Raw genomic sequence first — 24,250 nt, 5'->3', positions numbered from 1 at the left:
ACAATTCGTGTGCCGCGTGAGTCATTCGGGCAATTCGTGTGCCGCGTGAATCATTCGGGCTATATTCTTAACAGTGGGATAATACAACTGAAAGCAGCAAACATGTAAATGAATTCACTAATAGTGCTACTTATCTCCATACCTCACATCTCAACTCGTATTACCACTTAGTTATATTTATCCTTACTTCTACTTGTACCATTTATAAGATCCTTGAAAGTGACCTCCTCCACTACCTATCTATGCTTGAGTATATGCTCTTGGGAAACTCGATTGGGTTGAAATCGCCATTATTGAAATATTATAGCAAACTCATTATTCAACTAGGTTCGAGGACCGCAAGAGAGTTCTCAATGGTTATCTATTAGATTCCTTGTTTGCTATTCTCAAAGCTCCAGTTTTATTACTGGCTTATCGACTCTAGCTATTGTTTTCTTGTTCATTTCCTCTTCCTCTTCCTGGTCCATTTCGCAGTGATCAGGCAAATGTAAGCATCAAGCCCATCTATCATACCTCATCTAGCCACCATAGCAGCACCCCTTGTAACAGCAAACAAGCTCCCCAGAATCGTTATTCGTCTCACTTCTCAAAGACACTAGCCCTCTTTCCGGTTTGTGTTTCTCCATAACAACTCTTACTATCCGTCGAAGTTCCTCTTCTTCGTCAGCCCCCTCGAATCCCAGGAGAATAACCCAGTCAACAAATTCGCCAGCCTTGATAGAATCCTCAATCATGCCCTTCACATCTTCCCAGTATTTCGCCGGGTCCTGCTGCCTACGGAGCGATCCCCTTCCCAATTCTAGATTCTCACTTGACCTCTGAGGCCAGAAAGTTCCCTAGAACCCGCGACCGAGCCAGCGAGCCAACAATATGACGCCTAGACTAGTCTCACTATACGAAACCGACAACACCACATCGATATCTCTTCCGGGACCCCATAAGTTGGTAGGCTGTCAAGGCCATCTTTGAGGTCGTAGAATTCAAGCGCGGAGCGAGACGCTATGGTCATGGTCCTGGATAGCTCAAGACCTGCATGCTGGGCTGCGACTTCGAATCTCTCTTTATACATATGCCTCGTTGTCGTCGTCTTCCTCTTTCTTTTCTACGCGTATAGTTCTACTCCTTCCTTTGCCTACCTGTTATCTCGCGCTGTAGGGCTACGAATTCAGTTGGTTTTCACCTCTGTTTCCTACGAATCCCGAAACAATCCGGGCCTATACTCACAGATCCCTCAGTTAGTCTCTCTTTCTTTCATTCATCCTCATCGAAGAGGCATTAATATCGCGGATAACCCCCCTGGGAATATAGACAGACAATGTAGCATTGCAATTATGAGCAAGCACACATGTGGCTTTACTAGACATTTCGCGAGGGAGGAAAGGGGGCCCAGCCTTTATTCAAATATGACTTCCATAAAGGAGATCGCGGAGAAAAGGTCTCTATTCTATAATATTGCGAACGACACAAGCCAAAAAAGATATGTTTCCTGTTGTACACCCAAACTCCACACCAAATGCCCGGCCTGTCCCATCCATCCAGCACTTGGAGCAAAGACAACAACGCTTTTATTCAACTCCCACTCGGCCCACCGTGCGGCCCTTTGCCGCCATCAAGCAGCAGCTTCGGCTTGATGAAACCCTCATCCAATTGTTTGAACCACGCTGCGTGATCTTCGGCCGTGCCGTGAAGGAGCTGGCTGAATGCACCCGAGGCGGTTATGTGGGATACATCGTGGCTCGTGCTCCCGGATGTTGGGTAAGGTGTACCATCGTCTGACTCGAGTGTAGGGCGCGCGCTTGGGGAGCGCTTTACAGCGGGAGGAAGGTCTGATGTGTCGCTATCAATATCAGACTCATTGTCGATGTCTGCTCTGAGGAGATCCTGCTCGCTTTCACTGTCTCCTCTCCGCCCATTCTTGGAACTCTTAGATCCTTTCCTGCTTAGACTCGCTGGTCTGTTGGCGGGGCTTGAGTTCCCGCTGGCGTAGCTTCCTCTCTCGGGGTTTTGTGCATTAAGGCCGTTCAGGGCAATTGTTGAGCCGTTTCGTTTTGGAATGTTACCAATTCCGGTTCCAGAATGTTTGTAGTAGGAACCTCCTGGAACTGCTTCAATGTCGAATTCATCATCCGAATCAATTTCTTCGATCACACCTGTTCGAATGCCCATAATCTCTAGCATACGGGCTGTAGTACCACCAAATATGATGACTGTAAGCACCACTACGACTAAAACAGTCGCTTTCAATGCCCAGGCATTTTCACCGGTCATTCCGGCTGCCAAAGCCACACCGACTGCTCCACGTAATCCAGCCCAGAACAACATAGCTTGATAACTGAATGGTAGTTCATCTGCAACGTCCTTGCCGCGTCTTTTTGCACGGTACCTAATGAACCAGTTGATTAACTTCGAGAGGGGAAACACCGCTGCCCATCGCGCAACGCAAATCCCAATAACTGTCACAATGATAAATAGTGGCTTGAACTGAAATTTGCTCTCCGTGAATAAGGAGAGTCCAAGGTAGATGAAGATAAAATTCTCCGACAATTGTGCCAAGACCTGGAATAGGTACTTGGTAGTAAGCTGAGTTCGCCGGGACATATTGTAGTAAGCGTAGTGTTTGAGAGTGATCCCGCAGAAAAGAAGAGTGACAATTCCTGTAAATATTAGCGCGGTACAGACATTAGATGAAAGCAACTTACCAGACATGTGCAAGCCGTTTGAAAAGAAATAGCTGGCATATGCAATCAAAATGATCATACAACTCTCCATTTTCGGAAACCTTCTGACATAGGTGTATTTTAGAGTAAGAGCTGTCCCAATTCCAACGCACACCCCAATAATCAAACTTCCAAAGAAAACGGCGAAGAAAATGCCGATAGCTTCGATTAGACTGATAAATGTGAGTGTTCCAGCCGCGCCACCTTCTTTATATCTCTGCGCTGTCTCGAACAATACAATAGCGACGGCATCATTGAGGATAGACTCGCCAAAAATGACGGTATATAGTTTCGGATCGACTTTGTATGTATTGAAGATGGCGAGAATGGTGACCGGATCTGTAGCCGATAGAGTTGCTCCAACGGAAATAGCATCGACAAAAGTCATCTCGAACCCATCGAGGGGTATGCGGGTATAGACCCATAGGATCAAACCTAGTACAATTGCAGATATAAACGTCCCAGCGAACGCGAATGTTAGGATTGTCCCGATATTCCGAAAGAAGTTCGCTTGGTGTAGTTCGTAGCCGGAGGCAAGAATGATTGGAGGCAGGAGGAGATTAAAGAATATCTGGTAATCGAAACTGACGAGGTTCTGTATGGAAGTACCAGAGCTCACTCTGAGGACCAGACCTACTGTCATACCTAGGATATGTTAGAAGGAATCGCAGACCTCGGGGTATCTTCCTACCAGCAAAAATCGATATTACTGTTTCGTGTACCGCTTCAACCTTCTTCTGTTGAAGAATGTAACTTGTAAAAAGTGCTGTTATAAGCAGCATAATCATAATGAAGAGCGCCCACGAGGAGAAGATCTCCCTCTGGGAGGTATCTGGACCTGTTCCCTGTCAGCCTTCAATCCACCCGTCCCTCAGGTGCTTTCCTACCCTCTGGATCATCGTCTTCTTCTGCGCGCTCTGTAAAGGCACACCATCAGTCCATGTCCATCATTTCCAGTTCAGGAGTCGCAACGTACTCAGCAGCTCGTAGGCCACGCCGGCGATTGCGGCAGACATGGTGGGCTCTCGTAGGTGATGATTTCGCAATCGGAATCGCAGTCGCAAATCCAAGAGAGTTCAGCTCGTGGCTTGGCTCACGGCGAGCAGCGGCGCGAAAGGGAAGGACACATGTAATTGTCGCGAAGAACCCGAAGCTTCTTGGTATGAACTGATAACAGTAGCTCAGCCGTGCAATCGACTAAAGTAGCGACCAGATATGCAACCCCAACAAGCTTGTGTAGAGAATCGATGTGACAAAAAGACGCGCTGAGAAATTTGGAGCTTTTCGCGGATTTGAGCTCAAGGAAACGATTGTTGTGATTTGAGTGCAGCTTCAAGTAATACTACAAGACGAGGTTCAGGACAGTCTGTCGTTGTCGTCCGGCCTATTCTCAAAGGTCCTTCCTGGTCTGGCCTGATGCCGAATTGAGCCTCAGTCCGTTCCTTCCCCACTCGTGACACTACCCTACACCTACCTTACCTTGTGCAAACATGGAGCTACTGCCAGGTACTTGTATATGATCTTGAACTTCATACGAACATCTTCACCATGAGGCCATGAGGCCATGAGGCCACGAGCCATTGCCATTGCCATTATTTTCCATTTTACATAACCAAGTGTTGCGCAGATACCAAGCGGGCCGAGACGACTAATACCAAGATCACATCGCCATCACCATCAGCTGCGCGCAACATCCACAACCTCGTGATGCTCTGCGACCCGTGAACGCCGAACACATTTATTTTCTGCTGTACTCCCTTTGACTCAACAATACGGCTGTTGGGCTGAGCAAGAAAACTACAATTACCCCTCCCCTCCGGGAGTGCAGAGCATTACTTGTACACCATAGATAGCCTCACCTTCTGCGAGTACGAGCTACTTGCGCTGTGCTACACCAACTTTTTGGAACCCCGTACCTTTCCACCGCTTCCACCACCTCGGTAGGACAAGATGAGTGAAAATGAAAGAAGCCCTCAACGGCCAAGCTCGGCCGAATCGCCGCAATCGAAGCCCTCCCTCGAGACGCCCGCCACAGAACGAGTCTCTAGACCCATCAACGAAGAATCGCCCCTCCTCTCCGCCTCCGATGAAGATGAAGAGGAAGGTCCGCTCATGGAAGACCCTGCTTCCCTAGACGACGACCCCCATAAATATTCCCACGAACAGGAGTCGAAGGGGTTATGGTACATGGTACTTCTTACAATCAGTATCGGAGGTCTACAACTGGCATGGGCAGTAGAAATATCAAATGGGACGCCATACCTATTGTCCCTGGGGATGAGCAAGTCGCTGATGGCTTTGGTTTGGATAGCTGGGCCTTTGTCGGGAGCACTGGTGCAGCCTTATGTTGGCATGTTGAGTGATAATTGCAGGTCGAAATGGGGGAAGCGGGTACCGTTCATGGCAGTTGGTGCTGCGGCTACAATAATATCTCTTCTTGCTCTTGCGTGGGTGAGAGAGATTGTTGGTGGTCTTCTAGGACTATTCGGTGCCGATAGAGAGTCCAACGGAGTTGGAACCACTATCATTATAGTTGCAGTTTTATTTGTGTACTTGCTAGATTTTGCTATTAATACAGGTATGCACTCCCTTCAACCATCCCAATCTGGTACTGATTCTTCGTAGTGCAAGCTGGGATTAGAGCCTTTATTCTCGACTGTTGTCCAAGTCATCAACAGGAGACCGCGAATGCCATGGCAAGCCGAATCACAGGTATGGGCAGCATCGTTGGATATGTAGCCGGATATCTAGACCTCCCAAAATACGTCTGGTTCTTTGGAAATACTCAATTCAAAGTGCTTAGCGTAATAGCCTGTGTAGCACTCGGTAGCACCGTCGCGCTCAGTATAGGAACCGTCCACGAGCGGGACGCCAGCCTTGAGGAACCCCCCGCAAAAGGCAAAAGCGGCCTCGTCGCCTTCTTCAAGCAAGTCTTCCATTCCATCCGACGTCTGCCACCCCAGACGCGAAAAGTTTGCGAAGTGCAGTTCTTCGCCTGGATCGGCTTCTTCCCGCAACTATTCTACTCTAGCTCTTATGTAGGAGATATATACGTGCAGCCATACCTCGAAGCGAATCCAAACATGACACCCGTGGAAATCGACCACCTATACGCGAAAGCCACGAGAGTAGGAACGTTCGCTCTGCTCATCTACGCCATCGTCTCCCTTTCAACCAACATGTTACTCCCCTTCATCGTAGCGCCCTCCTACGACCAACCCCGCCTCTCCTCCCGCGCATCCCAGAAATCATACTCAACGCGCACGTCCCGCATCCTCGACAAACTCGTCATCCCCTGGCTAACCCTCCGGCGCGCCTGGCTGCTCGCCCACTGCGTCTTCGCAGCCTGCATGTTCAGCACCCTTCTCGTGCGCTCCACCGGCGGCGCCACGGCCATCATTGGCATCGTGGGCATTCCGTGGGCGCTCACGCTCTGGGCGCCATTTGCCATCATCTCGGCCGAAGTATCGAAACGCGACGCCTTGCGGCGCTCACGCGGGAACAGCATCAAAGAGAGCGAGGAAGACCAGGCGGGCATCATCCTAGGCATTCATAACATGTCTGTGGCGAGCCCGCAGATCGTCGCGACGATCGGGAGCAGTATTATCTTCAAGTTCCTGCAGAAGCCGCGGGGCGTGCCGGGGGATAGGAGTATTAGTATTGTGCTTGCTGCGGGCGGGCTCAGCACGCTTGTTGCTGCCTTTCTGACGAGTAGGATACGGGATGAGGTTGAGATTCCTGCCGAGAGTGTGCTTGAGGAGGGCGCGGGGGGAGATAGGGAGGAGAGGGACAGGATGATTGTGCAGAGCGGGAGTTTTGGCGGTTTGGATTATTAAGATGCGTTAGATTGGATTTTGTGCTTTTGGCTGGACTGCCCTGGACTAGGTTGTAACGGTATATAAGCAGTGGAAATGAAAGATCTTAAGGGCGGGTCACGTGTCTTAGGGATACCCAGGTATAGATGCATAGATGATCCTTGAATTCACGCGATCATGCCATTACGAGATTGTTCAAATCCTTACTATTTTCGAGTGGGTGTCTTTCATCAAGTGTCTTTCATTAAGTCGCATCGACGAATATGAAAGTCCTGGTTGGGATTTGTGAAAGATTCAAGTATACTGATTCATTACCATCATCTCCCAGATAGATATCCCCCTTTCAGCTCCACCTCCTCGGTGCTTAATCAATAACCTATATATAACCCTCATTACTGCATCTTCTTCTCCCCCCCTCCTACCACCACCGCCGCCCTCTCCCTCGTCCTTCTATACCCACCAGCGCTCCAAACCCGCCACAAACACCAACAAACCCACGCAAAGCCCGCTAGCACAACCGTCGCCGTGCCAAACTCCACATACGCAGTTTTTTGGAAATCCAGTACCGGGACTTGGAGAATGTTTACTAGCCTGCCTCCATTCCCACTTCCATGCACATCCTTTCCTCCTGCAGGTACAGTCGAAGCTTGAGGTTCAGATTCGGGATCTAAATGATGAAACATAGTCCTGGGTCCAAAGAGCCCCTCATACCCCAAATCCACCCTCTCGAAAGGATTCACCGTAAACTTACTCCCCTCCTCCGCCGTACACGCCCAGAAGAGCACTGGAGCCGGGATATGAGTCTCCTGCACGCCTCCTTCGCTCGGTGCTAAATACCGTAAATGCAATGGCACTTCTGCCGTCCATTCCACGTCCTCTGCTACAGGTGGAGAGAGTTCGAGGAGTAATGAGGAGCCCCAGAGCGGGACTGTGTATGCGGGAGCTTCGAGATCAACGCCCGGGGAAATGTAATGCATGGCGGAGAGGTTTTTCGAGGCTAGGAAGAGCGCGTCGTCGAATTGGTATTTATCTGCAAACACGGTCTTCGGGAGTGTTAAATGCGCGTGTAATGCACAAGCCGCGCCATCTACCGGCTTCTCGCTCCCGCTTATCCGCAACTGCAGCGTGGGGTGTAGGCCTGAGGGTAGGAGGAAAGAAGATGTGAAGGACTGGGACGTGGGGTGGTGGCGTGCGGGGAACGAGAAGAGTGTGGGGGAAGGCGATGCGTCTTCACCTACTACGGTGAGGAAACCGCCGAGGGAAAGCTCTTCGGGGGCTTGGGGGGCCTGGATGGATAGGATGCCTACTTCGAGGCGGTTTGAGGGTGTGTTAGGGAGGGAGAGGGAAGACCAGGTTTGCTGGGGCCAGAAGGCGGTTATGGAGAGGGCGTGGGAGATGGTGTCGAAGTCTATATCGAGGTAGGAGGCTGATTGGATGAGTTCGACGCGCAAGAGACATGCTAGGTTTTCGTTTTGGGGGGTGCAGAGTTTGTTTATGAGGTAGTGGATGAAGGTGTTGAGATGTGGGAGGGGAGTGTAGTACTGCGTTGCGGAGGAGTGGGAGAAACGTTCGATGGGCAGGGTTGTAAATGATTTCTATTTATGTTAGTATTTGCCTTCCCCTTTAAAAGAGAGTAATATACTTCAGGTGATATACAATCTATCTCCCCAAACACTTTGTTCAACGCCGGACATAATAGACTCCTGCGATTCTTAGTAACAAGATTCCCCTCTACTGGAATCCAACCTACGAATTATTGCTATTCCTCTGCGGCGTATAAAAAACATGTAAACCCGGTGAGACCCTCGAGACGAACGGCACAATACTCTCATACGGACTCTCGCTGACCCATCTTATATGCAACTCATGGGTAGCCTTCAAGACCTTATACAACTCCTGTGGAAGCTCCTCAAAGCCAAACGTCACGCGGTCCTCTCTTGCAGCCTTCAAGCCGGTCGTAGAAATGTCATTTTTCGTAACTTTCAGCGAATTTGGGTCGACCGAGTCCTGCGGCTGTTGGATGAAAGTGATTCGTTGGCGCATATTAGGAGATTCGTCAAGTTCGGAAGTGAGTAGATGGAGTAAATACAGTTCGAGGTGAAGCTCAGGAGCTCGGCTGGCAGAATCAAAGGCGGTGAGGTCTATTGGCGCAAGGCTGAGAAGGCAACGCAAAAAACAAGCAATCGGTGGCGAGCTACATCATCCATCGCGAACCTTCTGTTTGAAGCAATCTGTCCTCTCTATTTATACCTGTTATTACTACAAGAATGCCTCCAAATCTCCATCAATGACTTGAATAAATCCCACATATTTATCTCGAGATAACAATCCAACCCCCTCCACTAAAATGCAACTCCTCACCTTCCTCTACCCCCACACTCCTCGCCCTCCTCCTTACACCCTCCCCCATCTCAGCCGCCGCTCCCAAGAAAGTCCCGAAAAACGCCATCCTCCTGTCAAACGTCAAATCCCTCACTCTACGCGAAAATGCAAAGACATCACATCGACGCGTCTCTGCTATTCCCCAGTAAAACCCCCCTCTTCCCCCCAAACTCCCCAGCTTCAAAACCACCATCTCCAAAACAATACTAACGCAAAATGTAAACAAAAGACTCACCTGCAAAGGCCCAGCCTGCGCACACCATCACATAGACATAATGCGCTGCACAAACGCCGGCGCAGACTACAACACCGAAGACATTCAATGGTCCTGTAGCGCCTCTCTGCCCGCGGACTTCAAACTCGGCTCTACAGACGTAATTTGCGAGGGCTATTCCTCGCCTGACGACGATTACGTCTTAAAAGGATCGTGTGGCGTCGAGTACCGGCTCCTATATACGGAGGCTGGGGAGGAGAAGTACGGTGGTGGAGGCTGGTTCGGTGGAGGGAAAGGGGAGGGATGGACGATTGATGGGATTATTTTCACGGTGCTGTTTGTTGCCGTGTTGGTGTGGATTTGCTGGGCTCTTTATGCAGGGGTTAGAGATGCACCTGCGCCTGGGGCGGGGAGGGCGCCGAGAAGGGGTGGAGGTGGAGGTGGAGGATGGGGAGGTGGTGGGGGAGATGATCCGTATGACCCCCCTCCCCCATATCCTGGGAAGCGGTATGGGGCTACGGAACAGCAGGGCTGGAGGCCCGGGTTCTGGAGCGGATCGGCAGCTGGGGCCGCGGCTGGGTATATGGCTGGTAGAGCGGGGAATCAGAGACAACCGGATGTGCAGCAGGGAGGTGGATGGTTCGGTGGTGGAGGTGGGAGGAACAGCGGCGGGGGAAGTGGTTGGGGAGGTGCTGGTCCTTCACGGAGCGGATCGAGCTCCAGCTCATCTCCTAGACATGAAAGTACAGGGTTTGGATCAACATCACGCAGATAATAGGAAACTCGGGGCATGAAAAATTGTGCAGGTGGTGGTATATCTTAGCTCTACAAACACTGCTCTACCCAACATCTTGGGCATTCCAAATCAAAGGAATAGTGTAATATACGTCGCCGTGCCTGCTGTGACGTAAAAATGAAATCTTGATGTACAAAGAGGAAAGAATCTGATCCTTGAGCCTGAATTATGCAGAAAAGCCACCCATACCCATTCTTATGCAAACCTACACGACCATCAATAAAAGGTCTCGCTGAACGCCTTGAAGAAGTGGATAAATAAACCAAGGATTCGAATTGTAACGCTGCGCTGCAAAAATCACATGTGCACGGTCATGACATCCATTTTATCAAACGCCTTTGCACAGTTGGGGCACTTTCGCATGCGATTTGAGATACGGTCATCCACGCAATTGTTGCAGAACACGTGCCCACAGGTCTTCAGGGCAGTGTTCTTGAAATCCTTTCGGCAGATGGTGCATAGAGCAAGAGTCTATAACAGATTAGCAAGGTCATGAACAACAACGGATAACATACCCTGAGCATCTCCTCTTCACCCGATTGGTTACTTAAACTTTTGGTCTTCCAAGAATCTCTATCCTTCTGCGCGTGTTCGTACTTGACCCTGAGTTGCTCCAACTCCGTCTCAATGGTATGGATTCGTTGCTTCGTGGCCGAGTTGTTGGAGTCCTTCGTTTTCAACAAAGTCGTAAGTTCAGTAACCTGGTTCTTCAAGGACTCAACTTTGCTCGTAGCTTCCCGGCTGGCCGCTTCCATTTTCTTGTTCTCCGTTGCAATGGTGGTATTAGACTGTCTCGTGTCGCTTAATTGCTTTTCGATGTTGCTGAGTAGGGTGCGGTTCGAGGTCTCAACATCCTTTAATTGCGCGATGATATCGGAACTCTTCGCATTTTGACTTCGCAGCGATCTAACCTCAAGAATTCGAGTGTCCATGTCCTTTCTGGCCGCAAAATACTTCTGGTCTGCCTTTGACTTCTCAGCTTGAAGGATTTGCACTCGCTCCTCCAATGAAGTAAAGTCCATGACCTTCTTGGTAGAAAGTGATTGTACACGCTTGTATGCAGATTGAAGAATTGGCAGTTCCTTGTTGACTGAGTCGAACTCCCTCGCAAGAGCCTCATACTTTAGTCGCAGTTGCTCCAAATTCAAGGAATCGATTTCCGGCCTTGGGGTAGACGCCCCTTCATCAGTTCTAGCTCGCAAACGTTCAACTTCCAGTTCCAATGATGCGATACGGTCATCCTTTCCGGTGATAAGCTCCCTCAAGTGGTTGCTCGAGGTAAGATCGTGGTCTTGGCTAGCCTTCCGCATGCTCAGGTCGGCAAGTAATTCGTCTCTGGCAGACCGGATTCGCGTCAAGTCTGCTTCCACTCTTTGTATCTGGCTCTCCAATTCGCTAGTTATAACTTCCTGCTCATTCTCCACTTCCACGCGATAGGCCGTACGCTCCGCCTGAAATCTTTCCGCTTCCTCTCGCAGTTGGATATTCGTCGCCTCCAGGTGGTTGATACGTCGGATGACATCTTCATGCTGAACTCTGAATTGCTTGAACAGTTCAGTTCGTGCATAATCATCCTCGTTGAGATTGGAAAATCGGGTGGTTGCGGCGGTCAGCTGCTCGGTCAGCAACTTATTTTCGGCAACGATAGTTTCCAACTGTTCCTTCTGCTTGGCAACAACAGCGGAAGCCTCCTCGTAAGCAGTTTGCGATGCTTTGCTGTCCTCCAAAACACCATTGGTCATTTCAGTGTCAGTGCTACTATCAACGCCTCCAATGCCGCTGCCTGCAGAATTTCCGGTCCCAGCAATGGCTTGTTGTTCCAACTTAGCAACCGCAGTACTCTTGGCTCGATCCAGTTTCTTTTCGGCCTTGATGTATCGTAAAGAAGCTGTTTCCAATCGCTCGCCCAGTTCTTCTTTCTCTGTACGTAACCTGTCAACTTTGACCACATATTCTTTTTGGGCAGCTAGAAGCTTGTTAAGTTTTGATTGAAATTCCTTGATATCAGACGCTGGTCTTCCACGGGCAGAGTTTAGGTTGGTGAAGATGGCCTGGATCTTTGATTTGATATCTTTTGCTTTGGACGCTAGGTGATTTGAGAAGTCTTCGCTGCCTTTGAATTGTAACTGAGTAGGGAAAGATCCTAGACATGGTCAGCGATGTGTGCTGGAGTCGGATATCTCAACTAACCCTCAATATCGTCTGCCGAAGGTATCTGATCTTCAACCAAGAGTTTCACTTCGTCTAGCAACTGGTAGCTTGTCAGACAACGTCAAAAACTCATCATATAGCAATAGATTACCTGCGTCCACCATGCATCGATTACTCTCAAGTGATCGTCATGGTCCAGTGATCTTTTCTGGATGTCCCGCAATTGTAATTCGAGCGTAGCCTTCTCTCGTTTGTATTCAAGCATCTGACGATAAATGGCATCTTTCTGGTATTTCTAAAACGTGACATGTGTCAGTATTGTGCTCCCAAAGTGACCATCGCGCTTATGAAGAATGGATTGGGGGGGTATGTGTACGAGATTTTGTACGACGCTGGTGATATGGTCTGCGGTGAGCAAGCTGATGACAGCAAGCTGCGCATTAGCAGTAGCCCGACAGATCATACCAGTAGTACATGAGTTGGGAAGAGATCCATGACATCTCGAAGACACATGAAGTTTTGACGATGGAAAGGGGTGGCCTCGTGTTGACACATTGCGCTCGATATCTAGATCGAAAAGTTCTACATACCTCAAGATCGCTTGCCCATGGCATATCAGCATCTGCGGAGGCTTTGCTGCCATTTACGGCCTGCCTCTTGGTAGGCGGCGCAAGATCATCGCCGGCTGCTCTCTTCCTATCCTCCATCTTGACATTGAAGGAAGGTTGAGAGGAGTAGACAGTGACTGGAGAGGGCATCAGGTTGAGGAGATGCTTTGACACATGAGCGAGCCTTGGAGAGCTGAAGACGCGCTGGTTACTGGTTGTGGTGGATTGGTGGCGAGGTTGTTCTTGGGAGGAGATCCTCTTGGAATTCAAGGAGGATGTTGTAAGATTTTTGGGTGGTCGTTAGCGTAGGCACGTGCAACAAAGCATTAGGCTAGAACAGGCATAGCCGCGATAAGACAGGGGTGCATGTACATGTAGTCCCCCTCCTTGCTGCTGTTTTACTCTTGAGCCTCCATCTTTTTTTGAATCAGTTCTTTCTTTCTTCTCTTCCAACCACATATACTTCCGCCACGCACAACCCCACGTTCACGACATGCAATGCGATAGATACATAAACAATTCGCACACAACCTCATCATGTTGAAGAATAGAAGCAAGGCGTTTGCGCCCAAATTCAAGGGTCGCAGACCAACTCCCGCATCAAACCCCTCATCTGCCCGGCCCAGCGTCGAACCGCAATCGAAAACTCCAGCTCTGGAAGAGCCAGCGGAAGATACCACACCATCAATTATCGAGGAAGAAGTTTCACTACCAAATACCGAGCAAGATGCTGTCCCCAGTGTTGAATCTCCTCCACAATTAGAGTCGAGTCATCTACCCCGCCAAATTGATGATGCGACTGCACCAGACCTGAGCCCCGAATCAACCAATTCAAATTTGAAGCGAAAGACGCGAGATGAAGAGGTCCCGGAGCCAGCTCCCAAGAGAAGACCTACTCCTCCACCTTCAGTCGAAAATACCACATCTGCCCCTACGAACTACAACGATCCGCAGTCTCAAACCATCCGCGCAACTCGAGACGCCCTAATCGATCCCCAACTCACCAATCAAGACGATCCAAATGCTCATGCTGCCTCGCGACCACAATCTCCTTTACCAGCGCCTACCATATCAACGGCTTCCTCCCAAATTGAAGTTGTCGAGAATCACCTGCAACTTCCCACACCAGCGCCTACCATTTCAGCGCCTTCCCCTCAGGTAGAAGCTTCTGAGAATGACCTACAACCCGATATCTCAAATACAATACCATCGCGTTCCACCTCCCCCGAGAACGACCCTGAACCGCCTCAATTTAGATACCCAAGCCCTGATGGCGCGCAAGCCATGTCCACGGCCGGCCCCGGCATGGGTGCTGCTGGTGGAGAGCTTCCTGGTCTTGGCGCAGCAGGTGATACAGACTCTGGAGCTAAAACTGGACAAGCCGCACAGGTGTCGCAGATTGTGCCTATGGCTGGTTTGAATCCTGATGGATCTGCAGCTGCAGCAGTAGAAGAACCTGCCTCTGGAACCGAAAAGGGCAAGAAGAAGACAATCATCAGGCGCAAGAAAGTGCAGGCAGCAGAGGCAGGCGATGATGCCAGAGCTACTGTCGACATGCAAATAAACCGACCAAGACGAACTGCAGGCGCTAAGAGAGCTCGGAAGAAAAAGGATGGAGAGAAGAAGAGAAGACAGCGTGCCGTGACACCTGAAGGTGCTGAGGATGAGATTATTGATCAGGGACTCATGACCATGGGAGATCTCTGCAAGGATGTAAAGACTGGAAAGAAGTTCAGTAGGCATGATCAGATCAAGCAGAGGATCGTTGACAAGAAAATCAAAGATAAGGAGGAGAAGATCAAGGAAATGTCAGCCATTTTGAACGGCGAAGTCCCACAATGCGCGGATGATGATGGACCGGTGTTCGGCTCGTCACGCACACCCAGACAGGAAGTCGAGCCTGTTGCCAGTTCTGCTGGTATTCAAATGCGTGTCGTGGACGGTCAGTTAGTAGTGGATGACAGAACGGCAATGGTTGATCGGCATGAGAATGGAAGGGTCGCTACAGGAGATGTCCAAGAAATTGACGAAGATGAATTTTCGAAATTGACGACCTCTGGAACCTACATGAAACGAGCTAAAGCTATATCGTGGGATTACGCAGCAACAGAGTTGTTTTACGACGGTCTTCGACAATTTGGCACGGATTTCAGGATGATTGCAAACATGCTAAAGCCCCGGACCAGACGGATGATAAAGTTGAAATTCAACAAAGAGGAGCGGAATAATGCAGACAGGATCAACAAAGCCTTGACAGGAGAGAAGGCCCCTATCAATCTTGAAGATTGGGAGAGATACGCCGGTAGGAAGCTTGAGGACGTGGAGGCTATCAAAGCAGAAGGTGCAAAGATCGATGCGGAGCACGCCGCCGAGGATGCAGCATATGAAGCCGAACAAACCGGCATTCAAAGACAGAAGAAAGCAACGATCGCAGCCAACATTTCTGGTCCTTCACGTCCCATGACAGACCGAGAACGAGAGAAGCAGAAAGCCGACACTGCAGCCAACAGATCGGCAGCTGCTCGCAGAGTTCTGGCTTCTGGTGGCGGGAGCGATGATGATGAACCTTCTGGTTTGAGAGGAGCATCAGCTGCTGGTGCGGATAAGGAGAACGAGCCTGCGCGATCAAAGAGTAGGGAGGCTAGTGCAGCACCCAAAATTCGGAGGCGGGCAGGGAAGGATAAGGGGAAGAAGAATATCAACAGCGCCGATGGTGGCGGGGAAGAATTTGAGGTGTTTGAACAAGTCACGGCGGCGCCCGCAAGGCAATATGTTTTGGATTACAATGGTTGAGCGGGAGTACTGGGTGGTATTACAGGAGTTACTCGTCGATACATGGTAATGCTTGCGGCGTCTCCGAGAGCTTCAGGTACATGACGGGAGTCAATTGTCACTTTGTAAAGACTAGATATATGCTGGAAAGCACACGATACCTAATAAAATGTCTTCGGAACAAGTACTTTTGATTATGAAAATATTCACAATCTGGTTACCGCCCTATATCAAAACCTCTCTATCAACTTCCGAGCTACGCTTAAAATCCATCCCATATCATTTCACTCACTCCTTCATAACCTTATTCCTTCTTAATCAAACTCTCAAAAAGCGGCCCAATAGCCTTCGCGCTCTTCTTCGGGTACCTCTTCTGCCCGCCCTCATAATCAACAAACGTAACCCCAAACCTCGTCTCGTAACCCTCGGCCCACTCAAAATTATCCATCAGACTCCACGCCATGTAGCCCCTAACATCCGCACCCTCGCTTACAGCATCCGCCAGCGCCCTGACATAGCCATCGAAATACGCGACGCGGAAATCATCCTCCAAGATTCTTTCTAGGGGAAGATCATTCTCGCCTTTTAGAGATGTGCCGGATTCCGTGACGTAGATGGGCGGATTGTTGTAGCGGTGCGAGATCCATAGGATTAAGTCATGGAAGCCGCGGGGATTGGGACGGAGCCAGAAGGATTGGGTCTCTGGCCCGATGAGTTCGCCGTTTTTGCTCTCGAAGAGCGTTTCGAGGTTGCCGAGGAAGTCGGCGGGGTCGGCGGGGGTCGTCTTGTGCTTGATGTAGTTGGCAGTGTAGTGGTTCATGCCGTAGAAATCGTTGGAGCCTTGCACGAGCGCGAGCTCTTCGGGCGTGAAGGAGGGGAGGCGGTCCCCGAGTTGCGCGATCATGGATGCGGGGTAGTGGCCGTGGTAGATGGGGTCTGCGAACCAGGAGATGCTGAATTCGAGTTTGCGCTCCGCGGCTTCGACGTCGAGAGGGTCGGAGGGGTCCCAGGGGTAGACGCCGTCGCCTGGATGGACAGCCTGTTAGTATTTAGGGTTAGAGGAGGGAAGGAGGACGTACCGTTCAAGGTAATACCAATCTGACCTCCGTTCTTAGGCTTGAACTCCTCTCTATAAATCTTTACGGCCTTCCCATGTGCAATCAGGAAATTATGCCCCACAAGCCAAGGCTCACGGCTACTATCCCCCACGTCGCTCTTGCTCCTATCACTCGTATGTCCCGGCGCGAACAAGCCAGTGCTATACCCTAAGATAGAGCTACACCACGGCTCATTGAACGTGATCCAGTACTTGACTTTAGGTAACGCCTCGAACAGCACACGAGCATAATGCGCATAATCCTCCGTCCACTCCTCCTTGTTCAACAAGCCTCCATACCGCTTATCAAGCTCATCAGGTAAGTCCCAATGGAAGATGGTAACCAGAGGCACAATACCCGCATCTAGCAAGTCATCCACCAACTTAGCATAGTATGCAATGCCCGCTTGGTTGATAGGATCGTTTCTTCCTCCCAACGGAATGATTCTGGACCAGGAGATGGAGAAGCGGTAGGCTTGTGCTCCGGTCTCTTTCAGAAGTGCAATGTCTTCTCCGGTACGGTGGTACGAATCGCAGGCTACGTCGCCGCTGCTGTGGTCTGCAATTTTGCCGGGGATCTTGCAGAATTTGTCCCAAATGGAGGGGCCGCGGCGTCTTCTTCTGGGGCGCCTTCAATCTGGTAGCTGGGAAGATGGATTGTCAGTTACCGAAAGAAATGAAGGCAGTTGACTTACGAAGCTGTTGCAAAACCCCAGACGAAGTCTTTGGGAAGGACTGGAGTGGTCATGTTTTATTGTCTCTTTCTAGGTAAATAATACTTGTAGTACAGATATCACCTGGGCATTCAAGGCATCTGAAGCTTTAGGAGTACAGACTGAGATGAGAATGAAGAAAAGATAGAAAAAGAAAAACAGGACCTGGGGAAGCCTTCAATAAGTAATGTGCTGTTATATTAGTTCCATCTAATAGATTGGAGCAATGTAAAGAAAACAAGCTACTTCTCGGACCGTATAGACCGAAAGAGTATCACAGCCTCGTACAGAGGCAGGTACAGGTGCCGTTTCTGGATGTTCCGGGGTGAAGTGCCCCGCGCGCGCATAGCGGGGTTGGTATCGCTGCCCAAAGGGTCCAGTCAACTCGTGTGGGGATGGAACAGCGGCCCTGGGACCCGCCGGGAGAAGACAAACGGCTTCTCTTCGGGTGTAATCCAGATCCATAAAGTGCAGTAGTCATTTCACATGATGAGGCGCCTTGGTCGTGATATCCGGACAAGCGGTGACAAGTATGGGCTGGACATATAGCTCCTCATTTGTTGGTTAAGGTCCTATATTCTTTTCTCTGGTGTACAAAGCCCCGTTGTGATTATGAACTTGAATGTAAATGATGATCCGTGAACTCCATTCCAAGCAGGTTTCATCCCATCTTCGCCTTTCCCCGTTATCCCGTAGAGCCGTACGTGCCAGATGAAGCCTTGAGGAAAGCAGAGCAAGGCCATCTAGAAGCAAAGCTTCACACCATCTACTTCCTTTAATAGCATTGGCCCTTGCCAGTCTTTTTGTCGTGATCGTCATCTCATCGTAATCCATCATGCAGACCTTCATGCAAATCATTGTGTACCTTCCATTCGAAAGTCACCCTCCTCCACTTCGCCCAGTTTCCTCTTCGAAGAACTCACATTCACATCCTCCGCATCATCAGTCCACTCCACAATTTCCCACTCCACCTTATATCTGCCACTTTGGCGGTGACCACTACTCTTCTTCAGCTTGCCCAATCTACTTCCATCGACCATTGTCTCAAACCACGGCAATCCCTCGCTCGTAGTGTAACTCCCAGCAATAGGGACGGCCTTCTCGATCTTCTCCTTGTCGCTCTCCGCATCTTCGAGGGCTTCTGTAGGGAAAACACCCAACTCCTCCAGATCCCGCAAATCAGAGCCATTCAAGGATCCCAAGGTCAGAGAGATGTATTCGGCCTCGCTGGCAGGCGATTCAGACCAGTACGATAGAGGCGTTCCGCAGAAGCCGCAGAAGTTGCGTTTGGCGTCCTGCTCGTGTGGAGAGGTGTAGGAACGGTATATTGCAGAGTGGTTTTCATCTTCGAAGAAAGCGTAAGTTGTTGATTGATACCATGTCAGTGGCACACGGAGCCACGCAGAAAGAGGAGCTGCTTGAGATCGGCCTATTGGTGGTAGATTAGCTCCAGTATTGGAGGAGGGATTGGAGGATTAGAGCTTGACGGTGGACCTACGTGCAACGGCACTGCTGTCAAATAAGACTCGTGCACTTTCGGTGGCATCTTGAGGGATCTGGATGGTATAGCGATTTCGCCCGCAAGAGCAACCGCCCTGGAGGGGATGTTGGTGGGTCATGATGGAGGAGGCAAAGAGGTTGAAGGGCGCCGGAAACGGCTTTGCAGATGTAGATTCAGTTGATTGACGAAGTAGAGATCCTTTGTGGCGGTTGTAAGGTGGAAGAGAAGCTGATTGTGTTATTGTTCGGTGGGATGCTAATTTTCGAGAAATTCAAGGGGACGTCATACTGTTAGGCGCTCAACACGTGTAGAAGGTTCGCTTGGTGGTCTGATCCGACGTCGACGGACTTCTTCTCTCCTACTTTCCCCTTGGATGCTCTCACTTTCATCTGATAACTTCAGTGCCTCACGACTCGAGAGAATCCGGGAATACTGTATTTTATAACTAGTCTCTCTTATGCTATTCTACCTCGTACATTACTGTAACAACTGCAAAATCCCCACCCAGGCAGAATCTTCCAGAATCTTCCAGCTCACTTACTTCACTCATTATCACGACTGTTCCGGTCTTCATTGACAAGTCTCGTAGTCCATCCCTGCAAAATCTTTACCAGATCTTGTACATACACGCTTTTGCCTGCCTTGTCATTATCAGTACGATATTCCTCGATAATTCTTATTATCGAATTCCCCAATTTCAGCGCCAACCCTCCACACCGTGTCCATGACTGAGGCGTTGACTCGCTCGAAGTACCAGTAGAGAAGCCGTGCTTAATCCCCCCTTCAATCTTGCGTTTTCGGCTTGCAACTACCAGATCTCATCTTTCGATGTCTTGATTGCTTCGACTGCCTTGTTGGTTGCCCGCAGGAGAATAGTGGCTACGTCCGTATCAACGCTCAAAGACGAGGTGGTATCGAGTGTATGACCCGAATCGCAGTTTGTATTGTGGAGGCCATTGCTTTTCAAGACCTGGCTCACTCCGTCACTAAAAGAAGATGAAACCATCGCACTGGGTGCTGCTGGTTATTGCGCCACGAAGAATTCGAATTCTGCGTCGAGAGTATGTTTGCAGATGATTGTTGAGTTTTCAAGATCCGCGCACTTCAAATGAAGGAGTTCTATCCATATATCAAGAGACTCATCGCAGATTCACTCGAACATTTCAAACTGGACCCTTTCAACTTGATGGTAGGAGACAGCTCAGAGTTCACAGGTGTTATAGATTGGGAGTGATCTCCAGGCCCTTGAATTTCTGGCATGTCTTGCTATTGCATTGAGTTTCTGGCTGGCGAGACTGTAGACCGGGTTCCTGGGAGCGTGCTGATTTTGAAGCCATAGATAGACCGTTCTGGGGGGAACTTCTGGAAAAAGCACTGGCGAGGGTTTAAGCTATTCGTAGTTTGAACATGGAAGCAAATAGGCATGCGCGAGCTCATTGGAAAGCTTTTCCATTAAGGTGATAACCTCTTACTTAATGGGAGACTTACCAAGTCATTGCACAAGCTGAGGAGCTATCGAATTCCCTAATTAGCAGGCTCTCACCAACGCATATGCAATTTAATATAGCTAACCAGCAAAAGTACAAATTGATATCCTCTCTTACCTTTTTCGTCCACCAATGTAATCCGCAAGCAGTGATTTCCAATATGCTTAGGTATGAAAAAGTGAAGATAATATAGTAGTCGGCTTTGTGTCGGTATTGTTGTCGGGCGGGGTCGGCTATCTCAAGCGGGGTTTAGATGCCAAAATCCATGGGTTTCAAAGTGAGAATTCTAAGCTCAGGCCTCTTGGGAGCCCTATAGTCGTTTGATCTGAGCTCTTTCGGTGGCCCGGAGAATAAAATATGGAGTAAAAACAATTGGACAGTCAGACTTAAAAAGTGCGAGTATTAAGGCCATCTTCCTTACTCATAAAGGAACGGTAAATACGACAAAATGTCACCAAAACCCCCAAACAAAACACTCACACTCCCCTCCCGCACCACTTATGCCTACCACTTCCACCCATCTTCAAATAACAAACCAACGCTGCTCTTCCTGCACGGCTTCCCATCGACATCCCATGACTGGCGTCACCAAATCTCGCACTTCTCATCCAAAGGCTACGGGATTCTAGCCCCTGATCTCCTTGGCTATGGCCTCTCATCCAAACCACTTGAAGTAGAAAATTACCTCGGCAGCGTCATGTCAGAAGATATCATCGCCATCCTCACCCACGAAGTTCTTACCTCTGGAGATGTAGTAGGCGTAGCACATGATTGGGGTACTTATCTACTCTCCCAACTTGCCTTCCGGTACCCTTCGTACTTCACCAAGTTCGTCTTCATCTCGGTCCCATACCAGCCGCCTGGACGAGATATGAATCTCTCTAGCGTAAATGCAGCGACGAAGCAGGCGATCGGATATGAGCAGCTCGGATACTGGCTCTTCTTCACCAGTCCCGAAGCCGGCGAGAAGATTGGCAAAAGATGGGAAAGCTTTTTCAGTATTCTTTATCCTGAGGATTCTGGCAAGTGGGCGACGGACCTTGCTGGTATTGGGGACTTGGAGAGGTTTATCGGTGCTGATAGGAGAGCAAAGGTTGGGGAATGGATTGGTGATGTGCAGGAAGAAGCGGGACGGCATCATGAAATGTTTGGGGATGATTATTCGGCACCTTTGAGATGGTATCATAGGGCAATTATGGGTCTTGGGAAGGAGGAGGAGAGAGAGCTATTGAAGAGAGGAGAGATTAAGGGGAAGATTGGGAAGAAGACTTTGATGATTACGGGGACGAAGGATCGGGTTTGTGATGCCGGAAAGGCGCGAATGGCTATGGGGGCTTCGATTGAGAGTCCGAAGGAGAACTTTGAGGTTCTGGATCTGGAAGCTGGGCATTGGGTGATGCTTGAGAAGAGAGACGAGATGAATCGGGCGTTGGAGAGGTTTTTGGAAAGTGGTGCGCGTGGTGAAGGGGGTGCAGAATCAAAGATTTGAAGATGTAAAAGCTGCCTCTTCCACTTCAAATTGCCATATTATTTGAACTCACGGTTCCTCCAAGATCACTGATGCTTCGAACGAGCGAGGAAGCACCGTTTCGGGTGTTATATCCACATTGATGTCCACACGCTAATACTCCTACCGACTCTGCAGGTCATTCTTAGTCTCAGTTCCTGCTCCTCCACAATGCTCCTGCAATTAATCTAAGACATAGTGTCACACCCCATACCGTGCTTTGGGGGCGGGTGACAAATTCAATCACCGCACCGGTACCACTAACAAATTTGCCCGTTTCTTCCTTTCCAGCAATGCAAACACCAAACTACTGCCTCAAGAGTTGGAACTTCTCACTCAAATTCAATATTTTCTGCTTTCTAGTCCGAGGTCCGAGCTAGAGTCGACAGTGAATGACAGGAATACATGCCTTGAAACTCTGTAGCTAGGAGTGGATCAATCTATTATCTAATAGGAGGCTTCAGAACAAGCTAATTGCCCTTGATCTACATGCTTATAAAAATTTGTCTCACTCCGCTTTCTTTTTCCATCGTTGATATTGAAGAACTTACCACTGCCGAAAAACCAATCCACTTTGGTATTTTTAAAGGGGCTTAAGCGACATGCACGTGATGACCTCTTTCCACATCTGCGGTCTGAAGTCGAAGGCAGGCCCTTGTTATCTGCTCAGAATTGCTAAAACTGTCTGGTGTATTATTATTATCGATTATTTAATCAATGTATATGTTGTTTTGAGACAAAACCCAAGTTCGATAACCCTCTCTCATTAAATTGGTATCTATAAAAAAAAAAAAGTGCTGGGGTTTTTACCGTAATTGTTATGCAACATAGATAGTTCTGTTTGATTAGCTTCGATGCTTTAGCTGGCTGATGTACTCACTCCTCGATGAGATCTCTGGTGGCTCCTGGTTCCTTCGCTCTCAGTTGTTGCATTTTAAGATTCTTCTCTACTTTCTCGTGTATCTTGCACTAGACCAGACGTTAATTTAGGCTTAGGAGCCCTGAGATAGCATAGAGTTAGTTCATATCTATATAATCTGGAATGAAAATAGTACGAGTTAAAAGTATACTAGGACTGCTTCTTTTTTTAGGTGCGCGGGTTTTAATCACGTGTATGTCTGACATGACAATACTTCGTGAATATAGGTAGGACCTGGTGTATGCACCCACCTATCCTGAAGCCAGCTGAGTAATATAAGTTTTTTATAATAAAACCTTGCTGAAAACCCAATTATGTACCTACTGAGCTATATAAAGTCGAAGCTTCTATGCTTCTAATACGGCTGATGTGGCTGGTCTGGTGTGGCTAATGCAAACCACATCGCAACAGCCAAACCATCCTCCTCACCTCACCCAACAATGTCCAGTCCATCCAGTCCGCTCACCCCATCCCAGAAAACCCTCCTCCCCGCCGACAAACACGACACCGCCGCCATCGATCACCTTTCCACCCTGCCCTCATCCACCATCGCGCCCCTGATACCAGAGCTCTTGACGTGGGTCCAAGATATCAATTGGCCCATCGCAGCGCACATCATATCGCTTTTGCTCACGTATCCGCATTTGCTGGTTGAGCCTGTGCGCGGGATTCTGCTTGGGAGTGATGATGGGTGGAAGTATAATTGTCTTGTATATCTTGTAGACGCGATGCCGATTGAACAGCAGTGGGAGTTGAGAACGGCTGTGGAGCGGACTGCGGAGAATCCGACGGAAGGGGAGTTTGAGTTGGATGAGGTGGCGAGGGATATACTTGGCAAAATACATTGATTCTAGGAATCGACTCTGGATTGATTGATGGGGTTCCTTTCGCATTTTCCCCCACGGTCCTCACGCGGGAGCTTCCCTCATTACTCTCCAACGCCACGCTTAGACAAAGGTCTTAGTTCCGAGTGGAGTATGGGATACAATGGCATATATTGTGGAATATCTGGCTATATCCATTGCCGAAGTCGGCGAGAAACTGAAAATGGTTGACTGCTGCCAACGATGGATGCCTCGGGTGCGAAACCTGCATTGCAGCGGGTTTGCGCGGTGCTACAGCCCATATCAATGAGGCATTTCTTGATCTCATTGCCTCGTCGTACGCAGATATCTTGAGCGTGAGGATACTCTCTAGTAATCTGTGATGAACGAAGGGCAGATTAGCAGCTTGCAGCTTAATATCCATACATTATTTCGGTGATTAAGAATTTGGACAGTATTGAGCTCCTGGAAGCAGAATCTCGGGATATGGTTATCGTCATGAGTATTGTAAGCCTTGTAGATACGTCCATCCGCTTCCACTCTCACTTCCCTAAATTTTGAAACCCATCCGAGCTTTCTCTTAGATATTTTATTTCGTTGGGGATGATTATTCAAAGTTGTATCCACGTTGTGAGACTTACACGCATGTATCTTCTCCTATCCTTTCACACTATCCAGCAATTCCAAGCAGGCGCGGCAATCAAGCCCGAGGCTTAAATATGGGGACTAGAAGCCTGGTCTTTCGAGA

The 24,250-nt window shown here is 49.2% G+C and overlaps 9 protein-coding genes across 9 annotated transcripts; 4 read left to right on the top strand and 5 right to left on the bottom strand.

Moving 5' to 3' along the window:
- Positions 1 to 1,569: 1,569 nt before the first annotated feature.
- On the bottom strand, positions 1,570 to 3,733 carry NHX1 (Endosomal/prevacuolar sodium/hydrogen exchanger; the record flags this gene model as incomplete). Its single annotated transcript, XM_031153108.1, is given in 5 exon segments — positions 1,570 to 2,654; positions 2,700 to 3,362; positions 3,409 to 3,562; positions 3,582 to 3,634; positions 3,694 to 3,733. The coding sequence occupies 5 exon segments, from the start codon at positions 3,731 to 3,733 to the stop codon at positions 1,570 to 1,572; spliced, it is 1,995 nt and encodes a 664-aa protein (XP_031001848.1).
- A 934-nt stretch (positions 3,734 to 4,667) lies between these two features.
- On the top strand, positions 4,668 to 6,553 carry sut1_0 (General alpha-glucoside permease; the record flags this gene model as incomplete). The annotated part of the gene is made up of 2 exons (XM_031153107.1): positions 4,668 to 5,295; positions 5,343 to 6,553. 2 exons carry the CDS (start codon positions 4,668 to 4,670, stop codon positions 6,551 to 6,553), a joined length of 1,839 nt encoding a protein of 612 aa, XP_031001854.1.
- Positions 6,554 to 6,924: 371 nt separating this feature from the next.
- On the bottom strand, positions 6,925 to 8,575 carry pbn1 (the record flags this gene model as incomplete). The annotated part of the gene is made up of 3 exons (XM_031153106.1): positions 6,925 to 8,127; positions 8,175 to 8,235; positions 8,283 to 8,575. The coding sequence occupies 3 exons, from the start codon at positions 8,573 to 8,575 to the stop codon at positions 6,925 to 6,927; spliced, it is 1,557 nt and encodes a 518-aa protein (XP_031001856.1).
- Positions 8,576 to 8,879: 304 nt separating this feature from the next.
- Positions 8,880 to 9,903, top strand: Saraf (Store-operated calcium entry-associated regulatory factor; the record flags this gene model as incomplete). The annotated part of the gene is made up of 2 exons (XM_031153105.1): positions 8,880 to 9,042; positions 9,158 to 9,903. 2 exons carry the CDS (start codon positions 8,880 to 8,882, stop codon positions 9,901 to 9,903), a joined length of 909 nt encoding a protein of 302 aa, XP_031001852.1.
- Positions 9,904 to 10,221: 318 nt separating this feature from the next.
- BRE1 (E3 ubiquitin-protein ligase) lies at positions 10,222 to 12,833 on the bottom strand (the record flags this gene model as incomplete). Its single annotated transcript, XM_031153104.1, has 5 exons — positions 10,222 to 10,395; positions 10,440 to 12,067; positions 12,115 to 12,175; positions 12,227 to 12,370; positions 12,666 to 12,833. The coding sequence occupies 5 exons, from the start codon at positions 12,831 to 12,833 to the stop codon at positions 10,222 to 10,224; spliced, it is 2,175 nt and encodes a 724-aa protein (XP_031001853.1).
- A 2,926-nt stretch (positions 12,834 to 15,759) lies between these two features.
- BGL1B (Beta-glucosidase) lies at positions 15,760 to 17,299 on the bottom strand (the record flags this gene model as incomplete). The annotated part of the gene is made up of 3 exons (XM_031153103.1): positions 15,760 to 16,481; positions 16,535 to 17,181; positions 17,247 to 17,299. The coding sequence occupies 3 exons, from the start codon at positions 17,297 to 17,299 to the stop codon at positions 15,760 to 15,762; spliced, it is 1,422 nt and encodes a 473-aa protein (XP_031001850.1).
- Positions 17,300 to 18,118: 819 nt separating this feature from the next.
- On the bottom strand, positions 18,119 to 18,883 carry LHYA1_G008182 (uncharacterized protein; the record flags this gene model as incomplete). Its single annotated transcript, XM_031153102.1, has 2 exons — positions 18,119 to 18,693; positions 18,763 to 18,883. 2 exons carry the CDS (start codon positions 18,881 to 18,883, stop codon positions 18,119 to 18,121), a joined length of 696 nt encoding a protein of 231 aa, XP_031001851.1.
- Positions 18,884 to 20,700: 1,817 nt separating this feature from the next.
- EPHX2_1 (Bifunctional epoxide hydrolase) lies at positions 20,701 to 21,741 on the top strand (the record flags this gene model as incomplete). Its single annotated transcript, XM_031153101.1, has 1 exon — positions 20,701 to 21,741. One exon carries the CDS (start codon positions 20,701 to 20,703, stop codon positions 21,739 to 21,741), a length of 1,041 nt encoding a protein of 346 aa, XP_031001849.1.
- Positions 21,742 to 23,118: 1,377 nt separating this feature from the next.
- On the top strand, positions 23,119 to 23,526 carry LHYA1_G008180 (uncharacterized protein; the record flags this gene model as incomplete). The annotated part of the gene is made up of 1 exon (XM_031153100.1): positions 23,119 to 23,526. One exon carries the CDS (start codon positions 23,119 to 23,121, stop codon positions 23,524 to 23,526), a length of 408 nt encoding a protein of 135 aa, XP_031001855.1.
- Positions 23,527 to 24,250: the final 724 nt, after the last annotated feature.

The sequence above is a fragment of the Lachnellula hyalina genome, assembly GCF_007821495.1.
Source record: "Lachnellula hyalina strain CBS 185.66 chromosome Unknown contig00206, whole genome shotgun sequence".
Classification (NCBI taxonomy): domain Eukaryota; kingdom Fungi; phylum Ascomycota; class Leotiomycetes; order Helotiales; family Lachnaceae; genus Lachnellula; species Lachnellula hyalina.
Note: the sequence above shows the minus strand (reverse complement) of the source record. Positions and strands in the feature narration are given on the sequence as shown.